Source organism: Anser cygnoides, chromosome 3 (assembly GCF_040182565.1).
Source record: "Anser cygnoides isolate HZ-2024a breed goose chromosome 3, Taihu_goose_T2T_genome, whole genome shotgun sequence".
Lineage (NCBI taxonomy): Eukaryota > Metazoa > Chordata > Aves > Anseriformes > Anatidae > Anser > Anser cygnoides.
The window spans coordinates 18799316-18823480 of NC_089875.1; the positions used below are offsets into that span (position 1 = coordinate 18799316).

Here is a 24165-nt window from a genome sequence, read left to right on the forward strand (position 1 = left end):
GAGAGACCTAAATAAGGCAGACACTTGCCTTTCCTCGGGATCTGTACTGAACACCCCAGACAGATTGGTGGGATGGCTTTCTACCAGCTTCCACAAATACTTCACCAGACTCCCTAAAGCTACAGTGCTGAGATGGGACTGAGCTGCAACACCCAGACCCTAATCCCACCTGCACTACACACTCACAGGGTTGTGCTCCAAGGTCTGGGGTTTTTGGAGTCGATAGGTCACTAGGAGTGACCTGTTGCGTTTAAACCTGTGACCTATAGTGTACATTGAACTGATCTAACTGCAGGTTCCTCTTTAAACTGGGGAGTCATTGCATGGCATCCATTGATAATCCAGTCTGAAGCATGTTTAGATCCTGCCTTGTTAAATGTGCATATTTAAGATACATTTCATTTGGGAAGAGTGACCATTTCACATATACAGTGAATCTCCAGACCAGCCACACTTGCTATTATATCTGCTGGCACAGCTACGAAAGAATCAAAGAGATAGCAACTCCACTGGGGACTCTGTCCCCTTTACAATTACCAAACAGCACAGCAGGACTCCTGCTATCCAAGACGGGCTCGTGCTCCACAGGGAGGCAACGCATCTTTCACAGAGACCCTGGACTGCAGGGTGGGAGGGCTTTGGGGAGAGAGGCTTAGGAAGGTGGAAAACTTGCACATTTGGAGGGGCAGCGGCACTGGAGCTTTAAAAGAGCAATTTGCTCTGTCTAACCAGAACAGAGGCTTTCAGGTGCACTCCCCAGAGCCACACAGACGTACAGAGACACACGTGTGCACCAGCTCCTGGGGAGCTTCCTTCAGTCTAAAAGCTCTGCTGTGGGTTTATGAGAAGTAGCAGAAAGACTGTTCACCCTGTGTCACAGATGAAATTTTTACACAGATCTGATGTACCAGCAATTAAGATTTATTAATTCCTTTACGGTAAATCACAAATTAGATTGCATAATTTTGTCTTCAGTAGCACTTAAACATCAGTTAATCATTAGCCTATCTAACAGAATAATTCAGTAGTGTTTGCTACAATCAAAACAGTGACTTTAAAAGTTAAAGATTCATAAATGGCAAGGTTCACACACAAGACTTAACAGCAAGGTATTAGCAGTTTCTGTACAGCAAGCGATTGGGGATTTCAATACAGCAATGGATTAGGGATTTCTGTACAACAAGGTATTGGGGATTTCTGAACTCTGTTGTGCACTCAAGAACTTTTCCTCTCTTGGTGAATAACTCAGCCTCCTGTGTCAGTGTATTCAGTGGAAGATCATTGAATCTTAAGAAGCCAGGCCTCTAGTGAATGATTCTTTTTCCTCTGCGTTGGCTTACACAGTGGATAATTATTGAGCCTCGTGTAGTCTTGCCCTGAGAAGAGACCCACCTCAGGAAGAGATTCTAGGTCACGGTCTTCTGTGGTCCTGGACAGCTCAAAGGGGCTCTTTGGATCACAAGATGATTGGCTTTAGTCAGTTTTTTTCCACCCTGGCCACAATTCAGGTTAGGTAATTCTGGCGTTTTCTACCAACTGTACATTTCCACTACTTCCAAGATTGTTCTGGTACCTTCCACTACTTCCAAGATTGTTCTGGTACCTTCTGGGTCAGCCTACAGTCTAGGTTTTCACCCTTCATTCACCCTTCCCCTCTGGGTACTGACATCACAAAACCAAAAAAGCAACTCTCATGAGACTTTTGTCCCTTTCCTTATGTAAAGAAAAGCCCCTGTTAAAAGGCCTGTGTTAGCAGACTTTCAATATTGAGAAAGATCACTGCGGCCACCTTCTCTGACTTGTTGCATGACAGGAGCCACTGCACTTGATCCAGCAGTCCCTGCCCCTAGCTCCTGGCTTACACTTAAGACATACCTTCTCATCAGTTGGCAATGGAAAATTCACAATATGCCCTGGGCAAACCACTCACCTATTTCATTCACTTTCCATGCACATTGCTAGCCTGAGGTTGCTTGGTTTCAGTTTCAAGCCACTGCATGCCATTGTTTTTTATTTTTTTATCTAGTAAAATATATATATATATATATATAAAAGGGCTCTTTCCTACCAAAGAAACATATCCGTGGATCTGATACGTTGCTGGTCTGGTTAAAAGAGAACAGAAGGCTACAGTAAGAGCTAAGCCTCAGATTTCTGTTGTGAACACAGAGCAGCCCCAATGAAGGCATGATACAGGCCCCTTGCTACACGCATAGTGTTATCACCCTCCTTGGCCCTTCAAGTCACTTGGCCTTCTGGCATTTTAACAACAGCCTAGAAAAATAAGGATTTTTTTTGCATTTCTTTGTCTTAATTAAAAGCCCCACCAAAAAAATCAGATGGAATTCAGAAATCACACTCCACCAACAAGATGAGAGCACGTTCCCCTCAGGCTTGCATTTTTTTTTTTTACACATTGGAAATAAATCTCATGTAATGTACCATAACACAACAAAAGGATGGCTTCTTCTTAACAAATATTCATTTGAAACTACGCTCAGGCTCCACGTATGCTAAAATATATTTCTTGCAGCAGTGTTCCAGCAAAACTGATTGCTAATTCCAAAACTCAAATTAAACCTAACAGAGCTTGAAGGCTGGGGCTGACATGTATTCCCTCTCTTCTGACAGACAAGAAGAGCTTTTAGTGTGCTCGTGCATGTGTGTGTGCTTAATTACATTGTTTAACACATCCAGAATAATTTAGCAACCAGACTGAAGAAAATAATACACTTAACTACATTTTCCTTCCATGCGTAACTTCGTCAGCTTTGTGTCTGAGTACACATGTGTACAGATAACGTGAGCTGTATCTCTTGACCGTGCTGTGTAACAGCCCCTAGGGTCACCCACACCCAGCTAGCTCCATGTTCCCTACGCTCTGCCAGCCGGTTCTTTTGGAGCTCTGAGCCCTGGCCACAGATCGCTTCCACTTGGCTTTCATTGGTGCAAGAGCAATGGAGAAGAGCACGACAGTTTTTAAAGCAGAATATTGCCTGTCTGAGTGGGGAACATCTTACAGATGCTGAACTCTGAAGGAGAAAGGGGAAAAAAATAACGCAATGGGTCTCAGATGCACAGCCCTTGGGCTGCTCCCTGCCATGAGACACGTGGAAAGAGGGAGGAATTTCAAACAGTCAGAAAAACTCATTCAGGCATATTGTAAAACAGTGGAAAAAAAGATAGAGACTGACTCTCAACTAAGAAGGAAACTGTTCAGAAGGGGTTACACATACATTTACTTTGTCCTGGGATCTCCTCCAAAACTTAAAACCTCCTTATCTGAATGGAGAAATGAATCGCACCCAGCTTGGCTTCCACTGTTCTTTTTTGGTGCCTCCCTTCCTTCTCAGCAGAGATCCTTCTTGTTACTTGCCCAAGAGTAGTGAATGAATGAAAGGATGAGGGAGGGAAGTGGAAAAACCACAGAGGGAAGGAGGAAAAGACAAGGGTTGTGACAACTAGAAGGAATAGGAAGGAAGAGGGAGTCTCTGAGGATATGACAGCAGAAAGGTTAGTGACCCCTGCAGAAACTAACCTGGAAACCCCAAGCACCCACTATTTTCTGCATTAAACAACTTAAAAGCCACTGGCAAAGGGTATGTATCATCTCTCTCCAGCACTCAGTTGCAAAAGATGTCAACCCACTGCTATAATCAGGTACTCAGTGGTGGCAAATGCTCCTGACAGCTAATTACATTTTGCAAAAAGCTTTATGTCAGAGTACAGACATCATTTCCTTCAAAGGTTTCTGACTTTTTTCACTGTGTAGGAAGTGTAAATAAGCAATTAGAAACATGTGTCTACTTCATAACTGAGCTATCTACCTTCCCCTCTCCCATTTTTTCAAAACATTTCTGATACATGCTGGTTCAGCTGGGTTTCATACTTCAGGAAGACTGAAGAATTTGCATCAAACTCTATGAAGAATACCAGAAAAAACAAAAGGCCAACAGCCCTTCTTCCCCGTTCCCTCTCAAACACTCTAAAATATCAATGTATATTTATCCTCACACACAATATTCAATATATGCTACAGTAATACAAGCTCTTTACCTTTAAGACCCTGTCACTCATGTATTTGGAGCATTGTAAAAACTTTGGGGAGTCAGCTCCAGAATGGTCTTATAATGAAGGAAAGAGTGAACTTATTAGTTCCCACTACACTCAGAGAAGAAACAAATGAGAGCATGCTGTTTCTCAGCAGGTTGCCCTCAGTGACAGCAAACAGCAGAGACAGAGCAGGGACCTGAACTTGGATGTCCCAAACCCTCTGGCAGATGGATAGTGGGTCCTTGTACATGAAGTGTTCAAAAGCCTTGGGCACTCCAAAAAAAATCAAGACCAAAGACAGGCAAACCTTCTACAGATTGGTTTCCCAGTGGCACCTGATATGACCTTCTCCTCCAACTAGTCTATAAAGTATTCCTTTCTGGACTATTTATTAAGTCATTTTTCTGCATACATAGCATAGGACACTCCCCGTTAACTTGTTTCTTCCTCATTTAACAGCAGCATACAGAAATTACAGAGTCCCCGTCCTCTTCAGATCTCCACTCTCACCAGATCCAACTTCTTCCAACAGCTTACCAGTTTAATTTCAGGCTCTTTGTAGGACAGCAAACTCATCTTTTCTCTCCCTACATGTAACGTTAAGGATGGGGACTGATCTATTCTGTCTCCCCAAGACAAATCCCTCTCAGTGTTTCTGTGGTGCTTTTCCAGCACTATTCCTTGTATTTTGTCTGCTTTATCGTGTAATAAGTAAAACAGCAAAGTGATGTTTTACCTGCAATGCCTCCGGTAGAACTCTCCAGCCAAATCCAAGAGAGCTACAGATACGCTGGTATTATCTGTGTGATCCTTTATAGGGCAAGCTTCACCCTGCCTTTAGCAAACATAACCAGGTTGAATTCAAGTTCAAAGTCAAAACCAAACAATAAGACTTGGGTGTAATAGTATTACACCACAGTATGTGTGTATACACACACACTTCTATTAGCCATGCAGAATGAATTCTATACCTAGCTGGACAGTTAAGTCTCCCCTGGCTTATTGTGGTTTCAGACACCGTCGTTCTTAAGGAAAAACAGGATTTGTTTGCACCTCCCACACTTTCACACTACCTGCTGTCCCCCTTACACCAGGAAATGCAGAAATGTTATTGGGCACAGGCTGGCAGCACTCACAGACATGCTGTCAGAGCTGCGTCATTCTTTCTGCAGTAGTAAAAGAAGCATATGCTTTTAAGTCAATATCCATCAGCATTTACACTGGGCTCTTCTTCAAATATCATGTCAGTTTACTCACTTAGGTAGCTTGATTTATTTCCTCCATGACCACCTGAGGAAGTAAGGGTTATGTATATAATTAGAACGTCTAGGGTACTGTCCTCTATTTTGCCAAGTTAAAGAATACCTAGCAATGATATGGGAAGGGGGAGTCTTTTTCATTTTGGGGAAGCCAAACTGAGATAGCCTAAAGAGGCCCAAAATCCAGCGGAATGGTGTGCAGCATATTCTCTGGAACACATCGCCTGGCAGCAATCCCATACCTATTCCTACATCCCATAAACATTTTCGAAGAAAAGGACTTCGGCGTCCTGGTGGACAGCAAGTTGAATGCAAACTAGCAATAGGCCCTTGCAACAAAGAAAGCCAAGAGCATCCTGGGCTGCAAGAGCTGGAGCATAGCCCGTGGGTCAAGGGAGGGGATCTTTCCCCCCTGCATAGTGCTTTTGTGACCATACGTGCAGTAATATGTCCAGTTTGGGGCTGCTCAATATCAGGGGGACCCTGAAAGCACAGCAAGTCCAGCAGCTGCCCACCACTCTGTGTAAATTTTCTGGGTAAATTAGAGTAAAACCCACTCCAGAGAGTAAAACTGGTGCAGTTTTCCTCTGAGAGCTGCTTTCCACAACGGTTACATAAATAAAAGCTGATTGCACCAGAAGCAGGGAGCAAAGATTTTCCCGAATGCTAGTGTTGCTAGCTCATCTCTCAGCAAGCGTGCTGTTAATTGCCTCCTCTCTGGGGAAATGACAGGTATGTTCCCCTCCAGGTATGGTGATTTACTGTCTGGAACTGATGCCTCTGCTTAAATGGTGGATTAACATGATTTAAGAAATACTCATTGCAGAGTTGATTAGAAAGCACCATCACCAGCCTGGCAGGGGTTTTCAGTTACTGCAGCGTGGCACCACTTTGAGCTTGTCAGCTTTCCTGCAAACGGCTGTGTCATGTGTCCATTTTCACAGTGGTTCCAGAGAAGGAAACATAGAAAGCACTGGGATTTTATGTATAACGATGAGCCTTTGGATTATATGCTCTCCTAGGTGTTTGTGGAAGCCTGCAGGAAAATATGAGAATTTAACAAAGCACAAGGCTTTGGGAGAGCAGGGCTGTTTTTTGCTTGTGTTACCCTGTGAGATTTTGGCAGGTGCAACACTGCCCTGACTTCAGGTCTGTTTTTACAGAGCAGGGATAGTAATCCAATGGAGGGTGGCTGTGCAGCTCAGCCTATTCAGAAGCAAAAGTTGTTGAGGGGTCACTGGAAACTCAAAACCGCTTCTACACAGCCAGTTACTTCCCCAGGGCTGCTAAACACACAATTAAAGAATGCCCTTTATGCTTAGGAGGGGTGGCTGCTCTGCACTGTCTCCTCCGGTCTAAGGTGCACTAGCACCAAAGGGCAAGTACCAAGACGTGCTGTTCAACACGTGCTTTCTGTGAAGTTAGCACAGCTTGCAAGATCTCAGCTGGCACCACGCGATTTCATGTATTTAATGGGTTGTTATTCCTTTCCACCCTAGAATAAAAATAAACTACATAAAATGTGACCTTCTTCTCAAAGAGATTTCACACCAAATATGTTTAACTCCTACCATGTCGCCCAGCTGTGCTGAGGGCAGGCTGCTGTTCTGCATAGTCAGCAGCCACCCCTGAAGCAGTCCGGGTTTTGTCATCTTTCCAAGGGGGAAAAGAACAGCATAACTTTGCCCAAGTAATCCTGGAAGCTTTGGCATGAAAAGCAACTCTCCTCACACCACCTACCGAGCTTATGTGCTGAAGTATTGACTGCTGCCTTCTGCAACGTTTCAGATGCATGTCTTCTTATTTCCACTACTTTCACCCTTGTGAAGATCACATTCATTTTTAGCAGAGATACTGCTAATTTACACCATGGTAAACAAAAAACAGGCTGGAAATTTTTCCAAGGTAGCAAACACAGCTACCTTTTATGTTAGCGGAAAAAAAAGAGGAATCTTCTTTCAATCACCTTCACATTTGTTCCAGTCACTTTGATTGGGTGTCCCACTGCTTTTGTATTATGGGACTAATGGAAGAACACTATCAATTAGTTTCATTTGCACAGCTGTAATTTTCTATATTGGCCAAGTGTTATAATTTATTTGCTTTTGTTACCTATGATGCAGGAAAAAATGTATATACAATCTAGTTTGCTCTGTGTTTATGCACTCCAATTTCTGGCAGGCTATGCCGTTTGAAAACACAAACTTTTATGACCGTAAAACTTATCAGGCAGACAGCAAAGACCTACTTCTGTATCTGTTTTTAACCCAGCCCTCACACACAAGCTGCCCCTTAACGCAAATTAACCATGAGTTCGGTATTTTCCCCATATTCAGATATGCATCATTTTGCTCCTAAATGAAGTACAACTGCTGTTGAAAGTGAAATGTGGTAGCTGCTTAACTGTACATAACAAATCTGCACAGCCAGATATCACTGCCATTTGAGGGAGGGGGGGGGGATTTGGTGTGGATAATACTTCTCCGTGGAGCCATATTTTTAGGACAAAAATCCATTGACTTCGGAAGTACAGTAGGGATCCTTAAAGAATATAAATGAAAATAAAGAACAAGCAGACTGCTTTCAATGCTCATATTAGCTCTAGAATTGGTTAGAAATTTTCCAGTGGAATGCTTTTCCTTCAGAAAACGTCAATCTGTCAAACATGAAAGCCACTGGCAGTGAATTTTCACCATGAGGAAGAGACAATAAATTTTCAATAATGCTACCAGGCTCCATTTTGATTTTGGAATGGTTTCATCTTTTGCTTATGGAAAAAAAATAATCATTACTTCAGGAATCACTCTGTATTATCCAAAAGATTTAACATATTGAAGCGTAAGAAAGTTTCTAAATGTTATTGCAATAGCTCACTACATTCAGCCTGACAGTATTTTTCAGAATGTGCTTTCATGAGAAATTTCAGACGTTGTTTTTCATTTGAATGAAGAACAGAATAAGAAAGCCTTCTGAATGTACTGAACCTCCACAGAACTGAAAGGCTGATTTGGCCCCACAGCAGCTAACACTGAAACTCCCCATAAAACGCTCTTGGCCTTTCCTATCATCATCAGTGATACCTAAACATGTCTTAAACAGAGCTGTCATGACATTGTCCTTGCAAGCGATATGGATACCCTTTCACCTGGTCATAGCACTGCTCTTGTGCTTTACCACACTTCACTAGGAACTGCTCAGTAAGGTAAGTGCACTTTTGCCCTTCTCCCTGTTGTGTCCCTCATTCCCCTTCAGAGGGATCTGAAGCTAACTGGGGCAAGCCCCGATACTGTCACAGTGGAATTAAGACCATGTGGTGACTCGAAGTCAGACATACAGCACGCTTGCCTTATCTTGAAGAAGCCCTTGTGCAGCAGCAAGCATGTTGCATGCCGATGGTGTTAGGCATTGCTCAAATATATTGCTCCAGTTAAAGGAGAGAAAAGAAACTGAATCAATTTCTCAGACCAACACTCATTAGCAAACTCTTGGAAATGTAAGAGTTATTGAAAAATGGCAATCAACTGGTTTTGATGACCATGGGTTCATTTTCTCTTGATCCAACACAACTAACCTTGTCTGAAGCCGTAACACACCCCCAAACACATACCTGCAACATACCTAGCAGCTTAAAAATGAACTGTCTTGAAAGAATATGTAGAACATGCCAAGATACAAACCTGCTGGTAATGTCTGAAAAAGCATTCTTGGCCTCTAAGAATGATTTTGGCCACGAAGAGAGACATTTCATGGCCTTTTTTTTAAAAAAAAAAAAAATCAGCACTTGCCAGCATCACAGGGTTGGGCAGTCTTAAAAAAAAAACAAACATTACAGCCAGAGTACAGTCATGGTTTCTCATCCTGATAACACTGCAGCCAGGTATCTCTGTTTGCTCATCTGACCAACAGTAAGTAAAAAAGAAAGATACCAACTGTAAAGGAGGCAGCTCTGCGTATTCTTGAGGCTATACTGTGCAACACCCTCCTGCTCAGTGGTGTTGCATCAGATCAAAACGAAGGAGAATTTGACTCCTTATTTGAAATTCATAAGAAGGAGAAAAAAGCCTTGAAGAAAAGCTCCAGACAAGTTGGCTCTTCCAGCAAAACACATAGTTTTTTTTTGTGTTTTTTGTTTTGTGTGTGTTGTGTTTTGTTGCTGAGGGCTTCGAAAAGGAAACGTTTGTGTGTTTGCACTTATTTTTCAACCTGTTCCCACACACCTATGGTGCATTGGACGCGTGTTTCAGTTCCCAAGCCAGCTCATTACTTTAACCTTCCCTGCTGGGAGGAAGGCTCACACTATGTGTATGAGCAGCTTCAGAGAAGCTCCAGCCCTGAGCTTTTTTTCAGGTTGAAAGCCTCTTCTCAGAGCTGCACAGCTGCTCTCTTGGCTCTGCTCCATCACCACAGAACAATCAGGACTGGCATTGTATCTGAGGTATTAATTAAATACCTTAATCAGATAGATAAGCCATTTAATAGTGCTCAGCGCATATAGGGAGAGCAGGATATCAGTAGAGAGAATAGCATATGGTCCCTAGTGAACATTTCTGATACTTCTAATTGACATTTCAACTAATACTTTTCCATGGTTATCTATATTATAGCATGGATCAAGGAAACGCATCACAGATTACATTTAACTTTTCCAGTTTAACTGCACTATAGGTCTAAACACCTGCTTCTTCATGGAGGATGACGAGGAGGACTAAAGCCTATGAAACTTTTGTGGCCAAGCACAGGAGGCTGTGGGTAACAGTCATACAGCCATAAACCACAGAAACAGAGTCAAAATACAGAACAAGAATGTAAAGAGTTGGGCAAAGTCTCAAGTGTTTTTTTTTGTTTGGTGTTTTTTGTTTGTTTGTTTTAAACAAAGGATCACTTCTGTGAAAGTGATTTTATCCAGTAATACATGGAAAATACAAGGCAATGACTGAAGGTTTCCCACTTTTGGGGGGGACAATGCTCAGCAAGTGTAGCGGCACACTTGGAAGTGGTTGTTCTCGATTGAGGTGAGCAGAACTGGTACACTGCTATGCTGGGAAGCACCCAAAAAGTCTGAAAATAGCCTAAATAGCCTGGAAAACAATGTGATAGTGCCTCAGTTCATAGAATCCTAGAATGGTTTGGATTGGAATGAACCTTTAACATCATGTAGTTCCAACCCCCCTGCCATGGGCAGGGACACCTCCCACTAGATCAGGTTGCTTAAAGCCCCATCCAACCTGGCCTTAAACATCTCCAGGGATGGGGCATCCACAGCTTCTCTGGGCAACCTGTTCTCAGCCATTAGCTGGAGAATCAAACTACAGTGTGTTTGACCCAATATATGCCCTAGTGAGTGACAGAGAATGGTACTGAAGATAAAATATTGTGGGGTGTGATGGACTGGATTCCTGGCACAAAGAATTACCTTCTTCTCTGCTCCCTGCGTATACTCCTGCCAAAGCACTATGAATGTTCCTGTTATCAATGGGCTACAGAAAGCATTGCAGTATCATACAAGGAAGTTACAAAGGTGGGTTTCATGCTGAATAACCAGACTTTCACAGAGAAAGAAGAGACTGCATTGCTGGGAGATACAAACTAAAACTGATATAGTATAGGCAGCCCGTCTTGCAGTTTATTTGGGGCTGCAGGTTGCTATTTATTATGTATCCAGTGCCCCATATAATAACACTTTGATTCCTGACTAGAGTTTCTAGGTACTCTAAAACAGTAATAATCCAAATCTAGGTAATCCAAACAGTAATAACAAACAATTACTCCATGTCAGAGTGATGAATGACTAAGAACACTTCCTGTGTTTTAACCATCAAGTATATACAAAACACAAGGAAACTGCAGAACAGTAAATCTTTGAACTGCCAGTTCAATTAATAAATCAGTTAATAAATCTCTGGGCATTTCATTAATGAGTGTAGTTATGAGTAGAAAAGCCAAGTGATTATCACAAAAGAATGTTTTATGCAGATTTCTATGACTTTGTGTACTTGCTGTGTTATCAGACCTGCAAAACACGCCCCAGAGCTACAATGCAGATATATATTCACTTTTTTTTTTTTTTTTTTTTCCCCTCAAGTATGCACCCTTTGCCCTTTTTGCCACAGGTGGTGGTTCAGAGGTGAGTTAAGACTGTGTAATCTCATTCACCAGTGAGCAATAAGTGACAAGCAGAGAGCAACAACTTGTCACTGCTCAAAGCAGACAAAGATGAAGTTGGTGACTGGGATGGCCAGGGCCGTTCCCCACAAATTGTCACAGTTTGAGCTGTCACACAGCCCTTGTGTTTGTGCCCCTCAAAACTACAGAAAGAGAATTTTACCAGAGGAAATACTCACAGAGAGAATTTAAAGCAAAACTGGAAACCATTTAGCTGGAAAATGAATTCCAGTCAATATCTCAAAAGTCTGCCTCAAACATCAGGAAGTTTTGTTTCTCTAATCAGAGAGCAGTGCAATGCCTGGATTTCCAAATAAAACCATGCAGAACTGCCCCCTCTCCTCAGGATCTAACCCAAAGGCCACCGATGTGATGGAACAATTCAGCAATTCTAATGAATCTCAGAGCACATATTTGGGGGGTAAGGCAGCCAAACCACGAGCAAGCCATAGACACCAAAGCTTTATCCTGGTTATTAAAAACAAGAGGAGACACCAATGGCATGAGCTTGGTGCTAATGAAGAGTAGCACAGCACAGTTGTGCCCATACCACAAACCTTTTTTCTCCCCTCAAAAAAGGCATCTTGATCCAGGCTGACAGAGTACAGGCATCTGCAAGTGATCATCTAAAATGTAAATAACGTTTCTTCACTAAGAAGGAAAAAGGACCTTTTCGGGTAGGACAGTTTCAGTTTCAGAGCTCAAGAAAGGCATAAACACCTGAAAGTTTCCCCATTTGCTTTCTTCTCCAATTACATCAATAAGACCAACATAAGGTGTCTTTCTGCCAGCCTGACACTGCTTTAACACTTTTACCATTCCTCTCTGGCCCCCTGACACCTCACTAATCCCTGCCCTCACACTTGTAGCTGTGCAAAGTCATAGAATCACAGAATCATTTAGGCTGGAAAATTCCAACCATCGAGTCCAATCATTCACCTGACCTACCAGATCTCATCACCAAACCATGTTCATTAGTACCATGTCTGTGCACCTCTTCAATACCTCCAGGCATCAGGACTCCACCACTTCCCTGAGCAACCATTCCAATGTTTCACCATCCTCTTCATGAGGAAATTCTAATATCTAATCTGAACCTTCCTGGCATAATTTGAGGCCATGTCCTCATGTCCTATCACTTGCCAACTGAGAAAAGAGACCAAAAGCCTCCTCACCACAACCTCCTTTCAGGTAGTTGTTGAGAGCAATGAGGTCTCCCTTCAACCTCCTCTTCTGCAGATTAAGCAACCCCAATTCCTTCAGCTGCTCCTCATAAGCCTTGTTTCCTAGTCCCTTCTCCAGCTTCATTGCTCTTCTCTGCACACCGTCAAGCAACTCACCATCTTCCTTGTAGTAGGATAGTTCAGCAAAGGCTGGGGATATCCTAGTTTGAAAGTCAGACCACTAGGCTGGCATGCCGTTGAAGTGGTTTGTAGTCCCCATTGGTTTTTTGAGGAATTATCTTTCCTCTTTTTCAAAGACTTTTCCGGGTTCATGCTACTTTCTTGTTACTTTTCTACAAATCTGTTTCTAAACAATTTTACTGGTGAGAATATATTCAGAAATAGCATTCTGAGCAAACCTTTAGGCACAGAAAATAGATTCAGCATTGTGTAATCATGAATTTCTACCACTCTGATGAAAAACAGGAATTTCCCACATTGACAGATTGTGTCCCATCGAGCGCTGTGTCCAGGCTGTTGGTCTGCCGACCAGATGCAGAAAACTTCAGTAAGAATAGTACTTATTGGAGACAGCATCGATAACAAAACAAGTCATCCCACTCCACCTGATTGCTTTTTCTGGGAAAAGTGGACAAACGTGACAGATGCCAATGACTCTGCATAGGGAGCTTCTGCAAGATATTCGTATATAGAAAGGCAATGCACGAATTAAAAAGCTTCCCGTATCAAAAGAAGCTGGAGGATAGTCCATTGTTATCATTTGACAATACATAGCCCACAGCTGTTTCTTCCTAACACTGGATTATATTCTTAAGGTACAGGCCAAATACTAAGGATTTTAATGATTTACTATTTTTAGTAGTACAAAACTTTTAAAGGTCATACTCATTTTACTCAGAAAATAGAATCAAATCAAATAGCTTAATGCATTCAGACCAGCTAATCAACACATCAGCACAGCTAGGATTTTGAATCTCAAATACCTTCCTTGGAGCTGCCCATGGGCTGCAAAAACCATAAGTCAGAAATGACTAGTGGTTGTATTCAGCAAATAATTTCAAACAGCAAATACAGTTAAGAAACCTGCAATCTGTCTGCAAGAAGATAAGAAACAATAAGAAGAGATTACTTTGCCTGTCCTTCTCTAGGAAATGAATGATTTGTACTTTTAGGAAACCCTGGTTGTTTGTCTCCTAAGACACAGCCCTGATCAGCTGTGTAAGCCTGAGCCCAGTTCAGGACACGCTCTTAGCACTAATAGCAGTTGCCCAACAGAAACCAGGAAAGAGTTTGTAGAAGCTATCACATTTATTTAACATACACACACAAAATCTCTATCATTCCATCTTCTGTGTTTACTGAATCCATCAGGGAAAGAAACATCTGCTCCTGCACTAGCAAGCTGATCTCTCAGATGAACTGCACATATAGCAATAAAAAAGCATTGTGAGGATTTTTAAATTAAATTTAGTACAAGATCGGTATCAGGCAGATTTGCACGCAGAAGATGCTTCTCAACAGGTGCCACACATGGTCCCCTCCCTTCCCTGGCTCCCACACTCCCTGCCTGCTGCTCTCGCATAACAGTCAACAGGGAGGTCTTATCAGCCAAAATGCTGCATCCCACAACACACCAGCTCTTTCCCCAGGACAGCCCCACCACAGGCACATCAGCACCTGGGGACTCTCCTCATGGCCTCCCCTCTCCATCCAGAAGAGAGCTCCTAACAGCATCATCATATTGCTTTCTAATGACAGAAGGTGGTTTTTTTGTTTACCTACCCATGTCCTACCTAATGCAACAGAGGACACAAACGAGCTAGAGCAGAGGTGACTGTGTACGCTTTAGTCCTACATATCCACAGAACAAAGGTGTCCATATACACAGGTACCTGGAAAACTGCACCAAGGGATACTGCATGTGCAAAAACATGTGAGTCAAAACACGTGAGCACGTGTGGACCACAGCACACCCACCAGAGCCAGCTCTGAACACCTCGCTCCTTGTCAAAGCACACCTGGCAGCTCTGACTCCCAAGCATCTATCATACCAGCTCCCTTTTTCTCCTGCACCAATCTAACTAAAACAAAAAGAAGCTGCCACTCACTGCTGGTGGATCAGCCCCAGTCAGCAGAGCAGTTTGATGCCAGGTACAGACTTCACTTATAGATACACTCTAATCCTTCAAGGTCTATTTTGCTGGCTTTTGTTATTCCTGTTGTTTTTTCATGGCTTTGCTAAGTTCTGCTGGGTTGCTGGGCAAGTAACTCACACTGCAGTCAGTGCACGTCACGCAGTGTTTTCACTAGAGTTCAGTACAATTTCTAACATTTATCATTGTAATAGCCTAATGAAGGTGAAATGAAATTAGAAAGGGTGTCAACTGGAATATGGAGTTTGTTTTACAATTATCTATACAGCGGGTAACCACTAGCACAGAACGGTGCCTTTTAAAAAGCTGGTTATATGTGGCATAAATGTTCATCATTAGGTGACTTAAAGTGACCCTAAGCCATGTTCTGTAATTGCTGCCTTCCTAAGCACTTAAAAGCAAGCATGAAAATATTAAGGCCATCCCAAGGTAGTTTTTCCAACCAATGGAGATGGTTTATAGCCATGCAACTGAGCCCATATAACTGTCACTTCAACATCATTCCTGCTTGCAGAGTGATCAGCAGTGATTTTGCTTGAGTGATTTTTGTCTATGTAAGCAAACTCAAATGAATATAACAATAATAAAAACTCCCAGCAGAGCAATTGCCATGGCAAAAAAAAAAAAAAAGTCTCCAGAAACACACATGTAACCTTCTGATTACACATACACAACAGAAAAACAAAATCACGGAATTAAAAGCTGTTTGGGAAGTTGCATTTCTGCCTGTTTTACTCAAAATCAGTGTTCATACACAGGGTAAAGCAAGTCTTTGGCATTTGCCAGGATGGCTAACCCTTATTTAAGGCAGAATGTCTAAAGGCACAAAGAATACTGTTACTGGATAATGATCTCCTGCTGCTAAATAAATACCATGGTCTGTTGCTTGATGGATGTCATGCAGTAATGATGTCTAATGGTGCTGTTAACAGATAGCTTAATGCTGAGTAGGAGAGACTGGATTCAGGCAGTCAGAAGCCTCCTGAGCCCAACCACCACAATACAAAGGATGACTTTCTCTTAAAGATCTAAGCTTGTCTCTGGGTGTCAGATTGTAGTTTTAATTCATTTAGTCTCTGAGGGGTAGCCGGATTCCTGGAAGAGCAATAACTTCAGAGTAACAAGCTCTTTGTTCAGCAGAATGAAAGAGTGGGCTTTGATATTTATCTAGCATCATGAGTTAATAACCTGTTGTACTGGCATCCTTCTGACATTACCCAAAATGGATTTTAATTTAGTGCAGAAGACTGAGAAGAGGTAACACTGAAAACTGTAGCTTAGAAAGTCAGAAGCAGCAAAGATACAGCCTACAGCCATAACAGTTTGAACTTTGCTCAGGCTTGCTGCAAGATGAAAGCAAAGAAACTTGTACCTGCATATGAGATGCTTCCATTCAGTTCATCACGAAAGGGTTCTCCAAAGGTCTTACGAAGCTGAGACCAGCACCTGTTACTGGATTTGCACAGAGAGCCTCCCCACTGCAGATGCAGTAGGGTGTTTGATGAGGGTAGCTTTGTACAACACTCAAAAAGCGCTGCTAGCAGCTTATCATATAACACCCCCATCTCTAGTCCACCATCTAACATCTTCACCAGACAGCAGGAAGCACTCTAGTCTTCTAGAAACATCATCCAAATAGCTGTGAACTGATCCATTTTCTGCATTATGTGACCAGCCAGGCTATTATGTCAGCAGGCTTTCTGAAGCCCACTTTTAATTAGGTAAGCATTGGTCTGCCTCCTGATACACACTCCCAGCCTGGACTTCATTTCCTGACCTTAATGACCTGGATATCAGTTCCAGGTGGGATTTACTGACAACTCCTGAGTACACATGGTGACATATGAATTCAGTTTATGAAGCTCCTTAAATTGCAGGTTTGGAGACCCAATTCTAGCTTCCCTGTTCTTTGTGTAGCTATCCTGAGTTGCACAAAGAGGACATAAACAACAAACATTTCAGAGAGGTGCCGCTTTACACTTGCCTTGCAGGGTTTTAGGTGCCCTCACAAGGAAGAAGTAACAGCTCAGGTTCTCTCTATCTGCTAGTTAATTGAACACTGTTCTTCGATACCCTCTGAAGATTATCTTCCTGCTTATAGTTATGTTAGAGTAGACAATGGGAGGACCTGTCATTTAGGGATCATGTATTTTATTTTCTATGTAGATATCTCGTACAAGAGAAGCAACATAAATTGCCCCTCCAGTTGAGAGCCTGGTTACAGAAGTGAGAGTCTACTATGACGCCATATGATGACAGTGATGGCTCAGAGAAAGTGATGCTGCCAATTGCAGCAATTAAACAGTAATGACATAATTAATGTAAAAATTATGCATGGCTAAAATCCAAGCTATCAGAGTGCAAGAAGTATTTACCATTCCAGTTGAGATGATACCAAATCTGCTCTTATGACTTGATTGTGAATAGCGGCTATGGAGAATTTAGGGAACAGTAACAGACCATGTGAAGTAATGGAACAGCCTGATGGGAAAGCAAGGAAAGAGAAAAAGATATTAAATTTAATTGCACAAATTGAGCAATACAAGTGAGGAGAACCAAAATAGTCTTGCTATAGCAAGACACTTCAGATCTGTGCCCCAGACCAATTACAGACCTCATGCCCCACAGTCCTGTTGCATGGACTGGCTCCAGTTTCCAGTACATTCAAATGGATGTTTGGTGCTTTCCCCTTCCAAATACATGACAAGAAACAGGACCAGAAAAGTCAATTGGTTCATTTTACAAAACAACCTTTGGTGAAGAGCAAGTTTTAAGACCTGTGTTAATTCTGCATAACCCGCATCTCACACTGCCAGTCTAGTGTATTAAGTCTAATGTATTAACAAATCCCCAACTTCAGAGATGAAGGAAATGAATTGTAAGTGACATTATGAATAGTTAAGAAATCCGTATATTTCTGAAACTTCAGAAATCAGGTCTTCCTAGATAGCTGGGTAAAAAAATAAAAGGGGGGGGGGGGAGGGTAGGAGGGTAGGGGGAAGAGGTGAACATAGTCTGTCATGTTTATTCCATGGCTGCCTCAGCTCTCAGCTCATTCTGTAGGTTGGCTTCTAAATTTTGAAAATCTGCCTTGTCATATTTCAAGCTTTCTTTCATCAGGGCAATTAGGAGAACATGCTAAAAATATGCTGAGAGAGCCTTATAAATTGCAAAAAGATTTTTTGGTGATGATTAAAGCCAATTGTGACAGCCCATGAACGCAGACAGTCACATCAATCAGACTGCTGTGCCCAGCAACTCTTCCCCATATTTAGACCAAAAGATTATTGCTATAATTGCCATTTTGAATGTGCAGCAGTAGCAGAACTGCAAAACAAATGCGTAGAGTTCTTTGGCTGTGCTACAAGTTGAGAGGGTTGTACGTTCACTGGGCCAACAGAAATACTTTGGACCTGGAAAACTGTGCTGAAGACATAGCCAACCCCCAAGCCTTTCCCACAAATCCACCTTGAAACACTGCTATATTAAGTACTAGCTTTCTGGATCTGTATTGTTTATGCTTCCCTACTGGGTACCATAATGTAGCGATAAATGAAACCAAGTTGTTTGCTGTGTATTACCATATGTTTTACTGATTGGTCTTCCTATGGACAAGGAAAGCAGTCTCAAGGAAAAGGGAAGGACTCTGAGCAATCTCTAGGCTAAAAATACAAAGTGCACATTAGAAGGTAGTTTGAGTTTCTAGTGCAGAGTTTTGTTGTATGGTTTTTGTACCATGGCCCATAGGCAATCTCTTTTAACCAATTTCTCTGTTCTGTACCCAGAATCATAGAATTATTCAGGTTGAAAAAGACCTCTAAGATCATCTAGTCCAACCTTTAACCTAGTACTGACAAGTCTACCACTAAACTATGCTACAAAGTTCTAAATCTACACATTTCTTGAAGACTTCCAGAGATGGTGACTCAAACACTTCCCTGGGCAGCCTATTCCAATGCTGCACAACCCTTTCAGTAAACAAGTTTATCCTAATAGCAAACCCTATGTGCTCATGCAAGCATGCAATATATTGATCAAGTGGCTTTATGGTCGTACTTTGCTTGGTGTCCAAGGAGGGGTAATGGTTTTCCATTTAGATTGTGGAATCTACTGCTTAATGATAAATACACTCCTGACATTGTTAAATGACAGCCTGATTCTAATAAACCCCATGCTGATCTGTTTGTTTGTTTGTTAGATTGGGTGATTCATCTTCTTGTGCTGTTAAAACTTCAGTTGGAGTTATAGAGACAACATGAATCAGACACAATCGGCATGTCCCCTGCTGGTTTGCTCACTTCCTACCTGTTAACAAAATACTGACTAGTTTTCTCCTCACATTGCAGATCTTATTATTAATTGATTTCATTATTCATTGCTCTTAAGGCTTGTGAGGCCTCTTCAAGGCACACATATAAGTGATCACATGGTCTACAGCAAAAGACTTCCGTGCATATGCTTCTCCCAGGCCACTCAGTATCAAGTTGTAATCCCTTTGTGTTGCTGAGCAAAGTGCCTGCAGCCACGCTGACTTTATGAGAATGAGCTGAGTGCTGTATTTTTTTTCCTTGTTATGCTACTAGAAAGCAAGAAGGGGGGTGGCAGGGTGGAGTGGGAACGGAGGGAAGATCATATTATCTTCAAATCTAATTATGGTCTCAATAGCTCCTGAGGATTTGGCTTCATGAAGCTGCTCATAAATTCTTCCTTGTCATCATGCCCGCTAATACTTTATTCTCATGTGCTTGATAAGGGCTTGAGTCATTTTAAATTAGTTGATAATACACCAACAAATAGGCTGTGGGATGCACCAGACAGCCAAGTGCCCTAGAAAGACCAGCCTCTGAGGAATGACTCCCAGTGGCCTGAGCAGACCCGGCCTCTCCTTCCATGGGGGTCTCACTGAGGGGAAATGAGCTCCCACTGGCTCTGCTGACGTTGTCATTACTTTCCTCAGGAATGTGTGTTATACCCAGAAGCTATAATGCACACAAGGTATGCACAGCATGCCTCCAGCAATCCTCCATAAGATTTTACAATAAGCCTGGGAAGACCCTAAGGGTCTTACAGGTGCCCTGGACATCTCCCCAGGCCCCAGCACAGCCATGGATAGAGCAGGGCCGCATTTGGACACACAGGACACAAGATTTAGAAATGGAAACATTAAAATAACTCTGGGCTGGCCATTTAAGTCACAGACTGGATAGCTAGTAGTTCCTTTACACTCATCCATCCACCCCCTCACAGCTGCTGCTATTGTTATTTGTGACAAAAAGCTGAAGTCAGGTTAAGGTCATGTTCCTTTTCTTCCCCCAGTCCAGTTACTTCCTAAGAAATCCAGTTGAGGCACCACAGATTTTTTCCTTTCCCTTCTGGATATTTACACTTTCGGGCATCTTTTGGGAAGAACCCTTAATTCTCATGAAACACGGATATGGGACCATCCATTTTCACACCTGCATGCAGGCAAACCAGTAGAAGGTTTGCTCTCTGCCACTGAAGGTAAAAAGCACGGCAGTGACCGTCACCCTGCCCCTTGCAGAATGACCAGTGCCTGCCCCAGGCTGGGTCAGCCAGGGTCTTTTTTCCAGTTGTCTCAGGGAGAACCTGAGATGGCATCTACTGCTAGGAGTCCGTCTGCTCCTGTTTGGGGATAACTTACCCGTGTTCATGAACCAACCTTTTCAGCCTAGCCTTGACACTCCTGCCACGGACAAACGGCAATGTGGGACCCACTAAACATATGCAGCCTTGCCTCAGCTGAGGCTAGCAGCCTTGTGCTGAGAGAAGAAAGGGGATGGTACCGGACAGGAGCTGCACTGCAAATGCACCTGTATCTCTGGCACCAAGGCCCCCATACCTCTTAAATACCTAAACATTAGATGTTAACAGACACCAGGAAAGCCCATTACAAAAGACTAAGAGGGTTGGGCAACAGGGGCGCTGATACTGTTTTTTTCTTCCTTGTTGCTTTTGCCTTTAAAGCATACATTCTGTTTTGCTGTTCTCTCTGTAGGCTGGCTACCAGAATACCTAAACAGACAGCCACCAGTCAAGGTGGATGGAATACCATTGTATTCTGGAAGAATGCAAGGATGGAAGTATCCATACTGGAAGAATAGGCTCTAAGGACAAAATTATTAACTGATGGCAAGAGGAGGGGAGAAGATATACAAGATACTGTGTCTATCCAGAGAGAAAAGCAAGGTGCACGTGTGACCCTCCAGAGACACCATTTACCAACTGGCAGCCAAGGTGGATTCTCACAGACCAATTTGCTGATTCCTCCTGAATGCAGCAGGAGCTGCCTGGCATCTTACTCACTAGGTAAACCCCTCAATGTAGTTTGATCTGTCTCACTTGCCTTGGTAGTAAGCTCTGAGTTACGCTGCCAGGCATCATGAGTCTCTGTAATGTCACAGGGAAATATGAGACACCTGTCCCGAATCAAAGCAGATAGGCTTATCTCGTTTCAGAGCCAACTCACGGTTGGGTAGAGATTAGATTGGCTGTAAGAAATTCCTGTTATTGTGCAACTTATTATTCATGGCAGGGGGAAAATGGCTTCAAAGGTGATCCTACGTACTCTAAAGGATATCTTCTTATATCTAACATACATTATACAAACCAAATTGGTTTTTTGTTTCAAGCACCTCTGTGCAGAAAAAAAAAAATCAATTTCAAATTGCAGTGGCTGTGATCTTTCAAGCTAAACATCCATTGCAACCATACTATGTGTTTGGCAATGCAAAGCTGCAGACGTGACAAGTGATATACAAGTCAACGTATGTGCTATATCCAGATCAAGGTTTGACCTCCAAGGTACTGAATAATCCACTGCCCCTCTAACAACAGTTTCACTAACAGAAGCAAAAATATGTTGCAATGCAATAAGCAAATTTATTTTAACCCCTACATCGTTCTGGGGCAGCTATTTTAAGTCACTGGATCGGTTAGCCTTAAACATAAAAAGACCTCAAAGTGCAGAGAGCTGACCCAACATCTACCCAGGCCCTACTCACTCCTGGGAGCACGTGGTTTCACGCTCAGCTGATTTGTAATGTCCTCCGTTACTCCCCAGTCTCACCTGGCCTGCTGCAGCAGAAGCCTCACATCTCCACGACTCACTGAGCATCTTGTGAACTCACCCCATTTGCCCTTTGTCACCTCTTGTGTCTGTCAGACGAGCTGCCAGTGCTTCCCACCAGTGCTAAACCTCCAGAAAACTCCCTTTCAGCTCAGCTTGTGCACAACCTTCCCCAGCTCCACTCTCCAAGGATTATTACAGAGGTGAAAACAGCCTCAAGATGAGGATTAGCAGCACTGTCCAACAGTGAAACAGGCTCACGCAACTTTTCCTAGCTAGGAAAAGGAGGCATGGCATTGTATATCTCTCCTGCAGAGACAAACAGATACATGGGTGTACTGGGGCTGGCTGGGATGGAGTTAACTTTCCCTGCAGCAGCCCATGCAGTGCTTTCTCTGCACTTCCACATGGCTTTTGCTTGTTGTTTGTTAGTTAGTTTTTCCCTTTTCCCCTTTCCCTTTAGTTAAATTATTTAATTAATAATAATTTTCCCTTAATAATTATTATTCCTTTAATTAAAGTATCCTTATCTCAACCTGTGAGTTGTTTCTTTCCTTTTCTTCTTCCCCTCCTCTTCTGAGGAGGGGGAGTGAGAGAGTGGCTGTGGTGGAGCTCAACTGCCCAGCAAGATAAAACCACCACAATGGGTTGTTGTATGTCTCCATGGTCAGAGCTAGTTTGGAGCATGTAGTGCATATTTAATACATGATACGAGCAGTAGCAGTGCTGAGCCACATGCTCTTTTCAGTGAGAAAACCAAGGGCTGAGGGGACTTTGTTCTGGTGCTCTGTTACAAATCATGGTGCAGCTGTGAGTTACTGGGGCTGGATTTGCAGCTCACTTGTACAAAGCACAGCCAGCCCAGCCCATGGCCAGGTTATGCTTCCAGTTTGCAGAGGACCCTGGCAGAGCATTAATGTGCCTTGTGTGCTCTGAGTGTCCTCACAGAAGAGTCCCTGTTGCAGCAAAGACAGCTGCTACTCTGCAGGGAAAGCAACCCTTTCCCTCACACAGGGTGAAACTAAGAAATTCTAAAATTAAGAAGACTTGTATCAACTTGACCTTTAGGTGGGAGTTTGCTTCTTCCCGCTTTTCTCAGCTTGAGCAGTAGAAACAGGCTAGCCAGGACACTGCTGTCTGTAATCAGCTTACAGCACAAGGTAGGAAAGCTTGGGCCACAGGAACTGAAGAAAAAAAAAATATGCTAACAATCATTACATGTGTTCACAGTGAAGATCTCTTTTTTCCACCCTTCTCTTAAAAATGAGCTTAAACACATTTCTACTTGACTCCACAACCTGTGGCCTTGGAACAGCCCTGATTTTGCAATATTCATCTTTTATTTCATGTATCAGGTTACATATAAGCTTTCAATACTCCTTTTGCTTTCCCTTTTTTTCCCTCCTTCATAGGTTGGTTAGTTGGTTTTACAAGTGAATTTCACAGTACGGTAGCAATGTCTTGTCTCTACACTTCTTTCTCATAAATCACAAAAAAAATGAGACAGTTGTTGCAGTGGACAGTCCAACCTTGAAGCTCAGTCATGTGTTTTTTTATACATCACACACAACTTGGATTTCCTTAGTGCCCAAGTAATATCAGAGAAAACAAAGCATCCCCTACACTGCAAAAGCAATGTTGTTACCTGCAATTTTACACATTTTTTCATCAGCTCCAAGCTAAGATGCAGCTCAACTTAAAACTTAATTAGACTCAATTAGAGGCAAAGTAGCTTGTAACGTTTTTATTCTTACAGGGTTCTTAGGCACTTCCAGTGAGAAACAGAACAGTGGACATGCAGAAAACACCTGTAAACCTGGAATAATTCCACTGGATTTCATGCCTTAAGTTTCAGTGTAGGGTGGACACCCGTACCAGACGTGTAAACAGCCACCTAAAACTGGGGCTGGAATGATCACTCAAATAAATTAAGTTAGCCAGAAAATTAATGAGCTACAGTTTCATCTGCCACATGTGTTCATTATTAGCATCTTGTGATGTTTGATTTTGCATTATTTACCACTTCTGCAAACAATTCCAGCCCACAGCTTTTTATTAAAACTTTTAAGATCTGAAGCTTGAGCAGCATAGGTCCTATTGCACAGCTGTGATCAGAGTCCCAGACACAAAGAAGACAAGCCTGCTGCACTACGGACCCTGCTTTCCTTAGGGCAGTGTGGTGTGTTGAACCCTGCTGGCAACTAAGAAGGATGTGGGCCTGTTAGAGCAGGTGCAGAGGAGGGCCACAAAGATGATCAGAGGGCTGG

General features: G+C 42.7%; 2 protein-coding genes across 12 annotated transcripts in view; both read right to left on the reverse strand.

Annotated features, from left to right (window-relative positions):
- The window catches only part of CAPN13 (calpain 13), a 60766-nt gene extending 43475 nt beyond the window's left edge, over positions 1–17291 (reverse strand). For 5 of the 7 annotated variants that reach the window (XR_010830099.1, XR_010830100.1, XM_066993606.1 and 2 more), the window contains exon 1: positions 17187–17286. Coding sequence is in view for 3 of the 7 variants with exons in the window: in XM_066993606.1 (XP_066849707.1) it covers positions 17187–17189 (3 nt within the window). In the remaining 4 variants the exon portion in view is untranslated. Of the gene's footprint in view, positions 1–4789; positions 4896–17186 lie in introns of those variants that run through there. The other 2 variants (XM_048078494.2, XM_066993608.1) reach the window with 2 other exon arrangements.
- GALNT14 (polypeptide N-acetylgalactosaminyltransferase 14) overlaps positions 901–24165 on the reverse strand; it is a 98838-nt gene continuing 75573 nt past the window's right edge. For 4 of the 5 annotated variants that reach the window (XM_066993612.1, XM_066993614.1, XM_066993613.1 and 1 more), the window contains one exon: positions 901–23082. The gene's annotated coding sequence lies outside the window, so the exon portion shown is untranslated. The remainder of the gene's footprint in view (positions 23083–24165) is intronic. The other variant, XM_066993611.1, reaches the window with a different exon arrangement.